The following is a 10,473-nucleotide window of genomic DNA, read 5'->3' as shown; positions in this document are numbered from 1 at the left end:
CCGTGAGGTGGGAGGCAGCAAGCTGGGCGGGAACCGGGGTGGGGACAGGCGTCTGGGGCCACTCTGTCACGTCTGCGGCCTGGCACCTGTCGGCTCAGCTGTGTGGGCGAGGCTGCCAGACTCGAGCTCGGCCCCAGTGCATCCGGAAGCCCGGAGCCCAGGCGCTGCCATTCCTGGAGCCCAAACTGACCTCCGGACAGAGGGAGCTCACCCTCCTGAGCCTCAGTTTCCCTACCTGGGAGGTGAGGGACACAATGGCAGCTCAGCTCTGGACACCAGGAGCACTGGACGGGGACTGGGCCACACCAGGGTGAGCGGACGCCCAGTAAGAGGCGGGGAGGCTGATTACCAGACGGGGCTCCACGGAGAGAGGTCTCTTGTGCTCTGTGAGCACCGAGGCTGGCGTGACCCCTTGGGCCCCGGCAGCACAGGGCCCCGTGCACGCTCTCAGGAGACGCTCTAGCGCCTTGGAAAGTGCCTGGACCTTCCCAGGCTGGGCTCACTGAGGCTGCCTCATGGCCCGTGGCCAGCAGAAGAGGGGAGCATTTGGTTGGGGGGCTGGATCTCTTAGGCTCCCCTTCCTACAGCCACCGCCGTCCCAGCTCCCCTGGGTGACCACGATGTGTCCACCTGATGGCACCCATGGGGGCTGGCCTGCCTCTCAGAGCTGTTCCCCCAGGAGTGGGGCAGCTGGTGCCCCGCCGTCCTGCCCCGGGCTCTCTCCAGAGAGCTTAGCATTGCTCCTTCCAGCCCCAGGTGCCTGGCCAGCATGAACACTGTGAGACCTGGGGCCTCGGCCGTGTCCATCGCCAGCGCTTGCTCACCTGGAGGGCGGGCGGGATGGGCCCCATGGAGGCCCCAACACACGCTGGGTGTATCTTTATTGCACTTCCGTTGCATTGCAGACTAACCCACAGAAATGCACCAGGGGCGCGTGGAGGACCCCGTGGGACACTCGGAGGACCCTGTGGGACACGCAGAGGCCGAGTCCCCACAGCAGAGTCAGAAGATGAGCTTCGGCCCCGGCTGCCGCCCAGCAGAGTCCCAGGTACTCATGGGCAGCACTGAGAAACGGAGTCACTGGTCATTTTTGTCACTCTAAAACACACGCTCATCTGTCCACGCAAGTCCATGCCAGCCACCAGGGCTGTGTTCTCAAAGGGGACCCTCCCAGTGTGTCCAGGGAGGGAGGAGAAAGGGCTTTTATTCTCAGTTCGGTCAGAAGCCCGTGGGCCCTTGGCAGGGAACGTGGCCCAGGATGAGACCCTCAGTGAGAGTCTGGGGTCTGTGCAGGCGTCTCTACTCACATACGTGAAATCTGTGTATAAACACACAATGGGGAACAAGATTCCCGTCCATACTGCAGGGCGGGCCGCCCCGTCCATGGGCACCGCCCCCCCCGACGCTCTCTGGTCGGGGAGATGAACAGACACGTCCTGTGGGACCCACTGCCGAAGGGCCGCATGTCCGAGGTTCCGGGTCCAGGCGCGGTCCCGTGGGCTGGCGAGCGCGCGGAGTGGGCGCGTGTGTCCGTCGTCAGCGCCGGCCGGCGGCTGCGGTCACTACCTGTCGGTGGAGCCTCTGTGCCCGGGGTCCAGGTCGTCATCCACCACGCGGTGCAGCCCGTCCTTCCCCACACAGTCCCCGATGGCCTGCAGCACCAGGCGCAGGCGCCGGTCCAGGGCCTCCAGGTGCGGCTGGAGCAGCACGGGGGCCACGCGGTCCTGGCGCAGGGACTCGGCCATCAGCAGGCTCAGCTTGTACTCCTCCTTGGCCAGCAGCTGCAGCCGCAGGTAGGTGGACTTCCTGACCCTGCGGGGCGTGGAAGGTGCTGATGGGCTACACCTGGGGACCGGGACGGGCGGAGCACGGGTGCCTTGTTGGCCCCCGGTGGGTCCTGCCCTGAGGCCCGTGGCGCCCGTGAGGCCCAGCAGGCACTGTTACCCCAGGCAGACTCTGGGGAGAGAGGGACAGCCTGCTTTTGGGGCACAGTCCCCAGCTCAGAGCAGGGTGCACGGCAAGATGCACCCCCAGCTGAGTGCAGGTGGTTTGCCCACAGCCTGCCCCCCAACTGCGGGGCAGATGGGGTGGGGTGCCCCATAGAGGGTGGCAGAGAGGCTCAGAGTCTGGGCCGCCACGTTCCCAACTGCATGATGGGCGGTTAGGGTGACAGGAAGCTGAGCCCCTGAGCTTGGGCTGGGCAAGCGTCAGGGGAGGGCTGGGCATGCTGCCGGGTGGCAGGAGGGGCTGTGGGTCACACCTAGGGCGTAGAGTTCTGGCACGGGGTGGGGGTGGGGGACCTGGTGGCTGTGCCTGAGGCGAGGCTGGGCGGCAGGGCTCCCTGTGTGTGGGGGGGGTGGTACCTGCAGCACTGCTGTAGAGGCACCAGGATGGAGAGCTCGTCATGGGAGTATTTCCCAAACCTGTGGGAGGAAAAGCAGACCTGTCGAGTCGGCGTGGGGGCTGCAGGAGTCCCAACCCAGGCACCTTCTGGGACGAGAGCATGGGACAGGAGGGGGGTGGTTGGGGGCGTCTCATGGGTGCCCAACACAGGGCCTGGGGCTCTCTGGCCACTGAGCAGAAGCTCATGCCCACAGCATCAGGCAGCCCCAGGAGACAGCATGAGGCCAGTCAGCTGGGTCAGTGTGGCAGCCCCTTTGACAGCTGGGACCGAGTGGCCCCCACACATGAACCATCCAGGTGTCCAAAGCTGGTTTCTCTGAGGCACTGAGCCCTTGCGGCTCTGACCGTCGGAACAGGGCTCCCTGCCCGCACACCTGCTCCCCAGGGCACCAGGAACGACTCTCCCGCGTGACCTGGGCAGGGGATGCGGTTTGTCTCTGGGTGCCGGTCCCAGACGCCGGCTTGCGGGGTAGACGCCCCTGCCTTGGCCAGCAGCCTCCCTGGGCCCCAGTTTCCCCACAGCCACACGGGAACGTAACAAGGCCCAGCTCTCACGGTCACTGCGAGGATCGGGTGGGATGCTGTCACAGACCCCTCCTGCCTCCAGGAGCCCTGCGTGGCAGAGTGGGCCTGGGGGGGGGGCGCCTCCTGTCTGGACTGGAATCCAGGGAGGTGGGGGTGGGGTGGCGGCCAGCCTCTCGCAGCATCTGCAGCAGCAGGGCTCACCCCCTTCCGTTGTCCAAGTGGATGATGAAGGTCTCGTTCCCGAACTTCTCAAAGGTCTCGTAGTGGTGGCGGTCCATGTTTCCTGGGGAGAGACGCAACCCCGCCATGGCTCAAAGTCGCGTGCGGCTCCAACGTGGCTTCCCTCCCTCCCCACACCCTGCTGAGTCCTAATCACAAAATCAAAGCGGAGACTGAGGCAGGGAATGGGGCCCCTCTCCCCACCGCGGCTGCAGGGGTGTCCCCTCGGCCTGGTGCCTGGGGCTCAGGGCTGGTTGGATGTACCCATGAGGAAGTCAAAGATGGTCATGTCCATGATGTCCAGGATGCGGTGGCTGCTGTCGTAGGGGGGCGTCCGCTTCACCTCCTTGCAGTACTCGGGGTCCACTTCCCACCTGCAGGGAGCCGGTGTGAGAGGCCGGCCCTCCCAGTGCGGACAGGGAGGCCCGGACCCCCTGCAGGGGTGGCCTCACATGAAGGGCTGGGTGTGGGGAGCAGGCATCACCAGAAAACAACGGATCTACCGATGGACACGCCCCTGGTGGGCTGCCGCCGCTCGCAGGGGTGCAGGCCAGGGGTGAGGCAGCCACGCCGCTCTGCCCTGGAGTGACCACAGCTGGAGGCTAGTGTCGGCCCAGGGTGTGGTGTTTGAGGGGCCGCCGTTCAGGGACACAGGGGACCAGAAGGGTGGGAGCAGGTGGACACCCTGTGTGAACACAGAGGCCGAGCAGGCAGGGCGTCGCCCCTCGGGGTCTAGCTCTCCGAGTGAGGGCACCCCACCAGACCGTGTGATCACACACACTCCTGTGGACGAGGCCCAGCCCCCCTCCGGCCCCTCCTTCCTGCTGGGAGCAAGCAGCAGGCCCTCCTGAGTACCCGGGAAAGTCAGAATCGGCTGCCGCAGCCTTGGCGGCTCACACTCACTCTGCCTTCTTGCGCTTGTGGTAGGAGCGCCGCCACGGGTTCCGCCATGTCTTCCTCTTGGCCAGCGACAGGTCGGGCAGGAAGGCGGCCAGCGAGCCCTCGATCTGGTCGGGCCGCCCGCACAGGGCGTGCTCCGTGGAGCAGTAGTAGGAGCACTCCCCATAGAAACAGACGTTGTTGGCTGCGGGCAGGGGGCACGCTGGTCTGAGGACCCCTGGAGCCACGGCCCGCTCCGGGCCAGGCCGGGTCCTCCAGGGGGGCTCCCTGTGTGCCCCCCTTCCACCTGGTGGCCCACCCTGACCCCACGCTGCAGGAAACTGGCGCCGGGAGGGCAGCTGGCCGCCGAAGGCCACATGAATGTCCGAGAGGGTCTGAACCCAGGAGCTTCCTGCTCAGCCCCTCAGTTAAGGGACTGAGTCTGTGGGAACCCCAGAGTCCGTGCCCGATGGCTGGAAAAGGGGGTTTGTGCCGCGAGGAGAGGGAGGAGACAGCCCCCCGAGTGGGAGCAAAGTCTGCACAGCGTTGTCTGACCAGGACCCGGCCTTTACCCCATGCAGACAGCTCTGGCAACTTGACATGAGAAAGAAAAGTAGCCCCTTCACCAGTGGATGAAGGAATCTGACTATTTCTCCAGAGACCTTCCAGTGGCCAGCAAGGGTGTGAAAAGATGCCCGACCTCACTGCTTGCGGCAGAAACGCACGCCCCTCGGTGGCGAGATGCCACTTCCCGCCCACTGGGGCAGCTCAGGTCAAAAGAACCGCTCAAGAACCGCCCGGCATTAGTGCTGCCGAGGACTCGGAGAAACCGGAGCCCAGCGCGGTGCTGGTGGGAAGGTGACTTGGGCGGCTGCTCTGAAAACAGCTTGAGTGTCCTCAGGAGTGAGACACAGAGTCACTGCAGGACCAGCGAGCCCGTCCCCAGGCTCACCCTGCAGAGCGGGGGGGAGGTGGACCCAAACTGCTCCGCCTTCTCAGCGCTGGGGCAGACCCACCCACGGCTATCAGGTGGTGCGTGGATCCACCTGACGCCGCTCCGCCCTGGTAGCACCGAGGTGCCAGTGAGGGCAGTCGGACCCAAAACCACGTGCCCTGTGACTATATTCACATGCAGTGCCCAGAACAGGCAAACCTGGATGGGAATATTGATGGACGCCGAGGGCTGGGGGAGAGAACAAGGGGGGTGACAGCCAACAGGGACCAGGATGCTTTGGGGCAGGGGAACATTCCGGAATCAGGTGATGTTGCGCCACATCTCGGATTGTTTTAAAGCCACTGAACGATGCACTTCAAAACGGCGACTTTCATGATGTACAAGCTGTTGTCTCAACTTAATAAAAGAGTAATTTAGAAAGAGCACACGGCTTGCCGCCGCGCCTGCTAGGTGCCCCGGCCCGCCCCTGTCCTGCAAGGCCCCGGCAGCTGCCTCCGGTGAATGGGGCCGGTGGTGACAGCTTGCTCCTGCACCTCCCCACGGGGAGCGTGTGCTTCGGGGAATCACCGCACTGGTTTGCTGGAGAAACCTCGGTGGCCTGGGGTGTGCAGGAACGTGGGGGCCGAGCACCCTGAATCCCACTGTCCAGCCCGAGGGGCCACACCTGAGGCACCTTCTCATCAGCAGCGGAGCCCCTGGCCCCCTCTGCCAACTCTGAGACCGTCGTTCGGGCATCTCCACAGTGAGAGCCCTGGAAACAAGGCGTGGACCTGCGTCTGATGCAGAAGGATGCCAAACTGGGTGGTGGGCACAGGAGAACCTGGTGTGGTCTAATTTTAGAAAATAGCCATAAAAACTGCACCAGAAAGCGGATGGGGGAGTCCACATGCCCAGGCAGCCCCGCAGGGTGGTCCTGGGGGCGTGGCCCGGGCCAGACCCCAGGCGGTCAGCACCAGCAAAGTCTCCAGGGGAAGTTTGGAGACCAGTGGTCTCCCTGGCTGGGCCACCTGGAGAAGATTCCGGGGAGCCAGGCAGTTTTCCAAAATGATTTCCTTTTGCCTTTGAAAACAAGCAAGTGGTAGAAACAAGCCCTGCGCCCACCCAGGGGCCAGGCCAAACAGGAGGCCACCACCCACCGGTGTGGTGGCCCCTCGAGGCAGGAGTGCAGGTGCAGGCGGCAAGAGTAGCGGCCACTGGAGGCCAGTGCGCCACACAATGTCTCAGTTGCCAGGAAAGGGAACTGAGCTCCCAGGCGCTGTGAGCAGCAAGCCGGGCGGCGGTGGGGGGAGGGCGCCGCCAGGTGAGCTCACCTGGAGAGATGAAGAAGGTTCTCCACAACTTCTTGTCCCGAGTGACGTCCCGGATTTCCTTGGTCATGTTGATCATCCTGCCGGCCACGGGAGGGACCCGTCGGAAGTCCAGGATCCTGGCAGGACAGGGGTGTGGGAGGGAAGCTTCACCTCACGTCCCTGTCGCCTGCTCGAGGTGGGGCCCAGTGAGTGCACCCCCCGCTGCCTCCCGGGCCTGTGGCCTGCCTGGTCTGCAGGACCAGGGTCAGCCCGTGGCTCTGCACTCCAACCAGCCTGGTAACCTCGTTGCTCTGGGCCCTGCACCGCTCCCCGAGTGTGAGGCCCCAGAGAGCCCCGGCGAAGTGGCTGGACCCCAGAGCCAGGCATGCAAACTCCCCCCCCGGAGGAGGCAGAGCTGAGTGAGCCCAGGAGCTGCTGACTGTCCGTCCCTCCTGGTCACACACTGGCCACCTGGCCACCTCCACAGCAGCAGGGGACTTTGTAGAGATCAAAGAGGAATTCGTTCTGCAGGTGGAGGTGCCCCCAAGGCAGGTGACTACGGTGGGGGTCAGTTTGTGAGAACTTCGTCCCCCAGTGCCTCCTTCACCTGCCAGAGAAAGTTACCCGTGCAATCCCCTGTGCCAAACTCCCAGCACGAGATGCCCCCCTTCCCTCTCCCTTCGTTCCCAGCAGCCCACCACCCACCCTGCGTCCCCAGCCACTCCCGAGTCTGTCCTGCAGATGCTGTTTTAGGTGAGGGCACAGCAGGGCACTTCCGTCTGGGTTGCGTCACCGAGGGCAGGGGCCAGCCCTCCCGCAGGGGAGGGACAGTTATGCACCCGGGCTGCGGGCAAACCGACCTCCACCAGCCTCCGTGGGGAGACACAGGTGGGCCAGGCTCACCTGTCCAGGTGGAAGGCAGCGATCTCCGCGTTGTGCCTCTCGTAGTCGGAGAAATAAAAAAAGTCAGGAGGTGTCTCTTGCTCTCGAGTTTGCCTAGAGAAATTGGACAGAACAGAAAGGGCTCATCCCTGAGAAAACCTTCCCGAAGAAGGGCACTCGTGGCTGAGCCCAGTCCCACCTGGACCCTGGGGCGCGGTCCCCCTTCTCGCCGGCTCCCAGGCGCCTCCCAACCCGGGACTGTTACAGTCAGAAACCTCTGTCCACCCCTCCAGCCCGCTCTCCTGGCCCAGCCTGCAGCTCTGCCACCGCTGACTCCCAGCAGCCCCAGCCCTGGTCCTGCCTGGCCCCGAGCCTTCCCCAGGCTGTGCCCACTTCCCCTGACCGGTCTCGGGCCCAGACAGGCTTCTCCACGCCCCGGGTCACTGAGTGCAGGGCCTGGGTGGGAGGGCCTGGCTAAGCATCTGCTCCGAACCAGCACTCAACAGAGGGTGGGCCGAGGAGCAGCGGGGAGGGGCAGACGTCCCCGTGCAGCGAGAGCTCCCTCCACTGTCCTTTCTTCAAACCCCATGTCACCGCCATCCTCCTCCTCACCACCATCACTGTCACCCCCACCGTCACCTCCGTGGCCCTGTCCACGACGCGTGTCAGCCTCCCCTGCCCGGTGTGCAGTGCGACCGCTATGATGTAGAACGGCGAGCACTTCTGCCGGGCAGCGCTCTGGCCTCTGTCCCCTCTCCTGGCCTCTGGGCCAGTCACACACCCGGGCCATAGGTGGCTCTGGGAAGAACCCAGCTACTTCCTACAGGCGCAGTGACCAGGGTCCAGGGAAGTTCCTGGTTCCCTGCCACCCGCCACCCCAGGCTTTCCTCCGTCCCCTGCTATTCACAGCAAGAGGCAGCTTGGTCCCAGCCCGAGGCCACACAGGCCCCCGTTGCTCTAATGTCCAGACAGATGCTCCCTCCCCAGAAGGCCCGGAGTGCAGGGTCAAGGTCAAATGTTTTTCTGTCCTCACACCTGAGGGGTGAGGGGCCCTGGGGCTTCCAGGCTGTGTGGGCGCCCCTCCACCCACCTGTGCAGGTGGCTGGTGTTAAGGTTCCTCCCGGCCGGGAGCTCCCGGGACAGGGGCCCGATTCAACCTGATCCCAGAGGAGGGTGCACAGGCTGACAGCGGACCCCAGAGGGGACCTCCCTGTCCTCTGTTTCGTCAGACGCCCATGGGTGGAAATGGAGGTGCCCGGGCTGGCTGGGGGCTGACTGGCCCCCTCAAGGAGGCTGCGGGAGTGCACTCTGGCCGGCTCCTCACCCTTGGCTTCCCCGGCCAGGATGCAGGAATCCTTTCTGCACATCTCCATCCTCACAACATACTCAAGCAGGGCTCTGGGGTGCGGCTGGCGGGCCCCGGCCCCGCTGGCCCCTGAGGGGTCCCCCCGCCAGACACACAGGGAAGGAGCATGAGGAAAGGCCTGGACTGGTGTGGAAGGCCCCGTGAGGGGCAAGGCTGAGAGTGTGGTGCAGACCCGTGAGCCGTGGACGACCAGTGATGTAAGGAAAGAAATAGGGCCACACCCCCAGACATCTAGGAGATGACAGCCCCCTCAGGCCACCAGCTCGACCCCCGGCGGCAGCTGTTCCTACCGCCAGCCCACGCCCGAGGAGAGCTCAGGCGTCTCAGAAGGGCGAGAACTTGCTGCAGGGGCCAGGCTGGCTTTTCTCAGGGCCCGACTGCCCAGCAGGGACGGCATGGGGAGCAATGCGGGGAGGCTGCGACCTCCTGGGCTGCACTGCAGGACAGCAGGTGCTGCCGCTGACTGAGCCGTTCGGGGAAAACACTTTGGAAAAGTACTGAACCCGCTGCCCCAGGCCGGAGGCTGGACTCCCTGAACCTGGTCACCTGGCAACCTTCCCTTCCTCCAGGTGTCCAGGCGGAAGGTGTGCCCGGGGTGGGAGGAGGTGAAGGGCAGGGCCCAAGTGGCTTCTTCCTAGGGTGGGGGGTACAGAAGGGGAAGGGGACACTGCCAGACCTGGTGAGCAGCCTGCCCGATGAGGTGGGGCAGACAAGGAGGCTGCGGACAAGCGTTTCCTGGAACAGCACCAGGAGCACAGTGCGCAGAAGTCAGGGTGCCCTGCGGATGACAGGGGCCAGCGAGCGAGCAGCGTCCCGGTCGGGCCCTGGGCCTTCTTGGCCCCTCAAGGGGCGGGGTGAGTGCCCTGAGCCTGTGCAGCAGGAAGTGGAGAAGAAGGGCCAGAGGCCAACGTTCCTGGGAAGCAGCGGCTGTGGCCCAGTGGGCTGTGGCCTTGGCAGCCGGGACAAAGGGACCGAATAGGGGAGAAGAGGCAGAACCTGGAGAAACGAAGAAGAGCTGGGATTGCAGGGTTCCCGTCTGCGCCTGCTCCCCCTGGAAGGCCCCCAGCAGCCTGCTTCTGCCTGGCGCAGGCGGTCACACTGAGCCAGGATGCCCTGAGGTCGCCGGTGCCAATGGGAAACCGAGGCCCAGAGAGGGGCCTCACACACTCCACCCTGCAGCACAGAGGCCACGAGCACCCTCGGGGAAGGGCAGTGTCCGTGGACAGCAGTGCACACGCCACGCAGCCAGACACATGCACACACACCATGTTCACACCAGACTGCCCTGGCACCCTGCCTCACTCTCTCTCACATAGGCCGGTGAACGAGCCGGTGCAGGGCCCTCACTGCGCTGGTACCAGAGCCGAGAGGCCTTGGGTGTCTGAGTTGCCTACAGGGACCCCCTCGGGGTTGTGGGGCAGCAGGGTAGGGGTCTCCCAGAAACACGGCTCCTTTTTTGGCAAATGTCTGCAATGCCATAAGCCTCACAGTGACCACACGGGGCCTATGCGTCTTCCTGCCAGCACTCGGTCAGTGAGGCCCAGGCCTGCGCTGCCCCTGACTGCTCGGTCAGGGCTTCAGAACTGTGGTGGGCCACCACGCAGGCAACCACAAGGGGGCTTCAACCTGCCACGTCCCCAGGGGCCTTGGGGAGACACTGAGACCCCCTTCCGAGTGGGACGCAGAAAGAAAAGGGGCTCCTTTCTCTGGTCAGGAGAAGAAACCAACCCAGGAGAGGCTCCCAAAGCCGTTAGAGTCAGTTCAACGGATACCAGTCATTCAAAGTCGACTCAGAAATTGTGACTGTCGGGACGATGACTGCGGTGACACAGCCCGGGTTTCGAGGGCAATGGGGGACGGACATGCTTTGCAGTCTCAGATCTGCATTTCTAACACCCTCTGTGGCTCGTCCAGTGCTTGCAGAGGTGACTAAGGCACGAGAATGAAGTGGAGAC

The 10,473-nt window shown here is 64.6% G+C and overlaps 1 protein-coding gene across 1 annotated transcript in view; it reads right to left on the bottom strand.

The window, feature by feature from the left end:
- Nucleotides 1–864: 864 nt before the first annotated feature.
- FAM20C (FAM20C golgi associated secretory pathway kinase) overlaps nt 865–10,473 on the bottom strand; it is a 22,291-nt gene continuing 12,682 nt past the window's right edge. Inside the window, exons 4-10 of the mRNA XM_037137849.2 lie at nt 7,174–7,266; nt 6,292–6,407; nt 4,051–4,231; nt 3,412–3,521; nt 3,130–3,211; nt 2,364–2,423; nt 865–1,812 (exon numbers count right to left, since the gene is read on the bottom strand). Of these exons, the coding sequence (XP_036993744.2) occupies nt 1,563–1,812; nt 2,364–2,423; nt 3,130–3,211; nt 3,412–3,521; nt 4,051–4,231; nt 6,292–6,407; nt 7,174–7,266 (892 nt within the window). The 3' untranslated portion in view covers nt 865–1,562. The remainder of the gene's footprint in view (nt 1,813–2,363; nt 2,424–3,129; nt 3,212–3,411; nt 3,522–4,050; nt 4,232–6,291; nt 6,408–7,173; nt 7,267–10,473) is intronic.

Source organism: Artibeus jamaicensis, unplaced genomic scaffold, assembly GCF_021234435.1.
Source record: "Artibeus jamaicensis isolate MK-2021 breed Jamaican fruit bat unplaced genomic scaffold, CSHL_Jam_final scaffold_3151, whole genome shotgun sequence".
In the NCBI taxonomy this organism is placed as follows: Eukaryota; Metazoa; Chordata; class Mammalia; order Chiroptera; family Phyllostomidae; genus Artibeus; species Artibeus jamaicensis.
The sequence above is the reverse complement of the archived record's forward strand: the minus strand, read 5'-3'. Positions and strand labels throughout refer to the sequence as shown.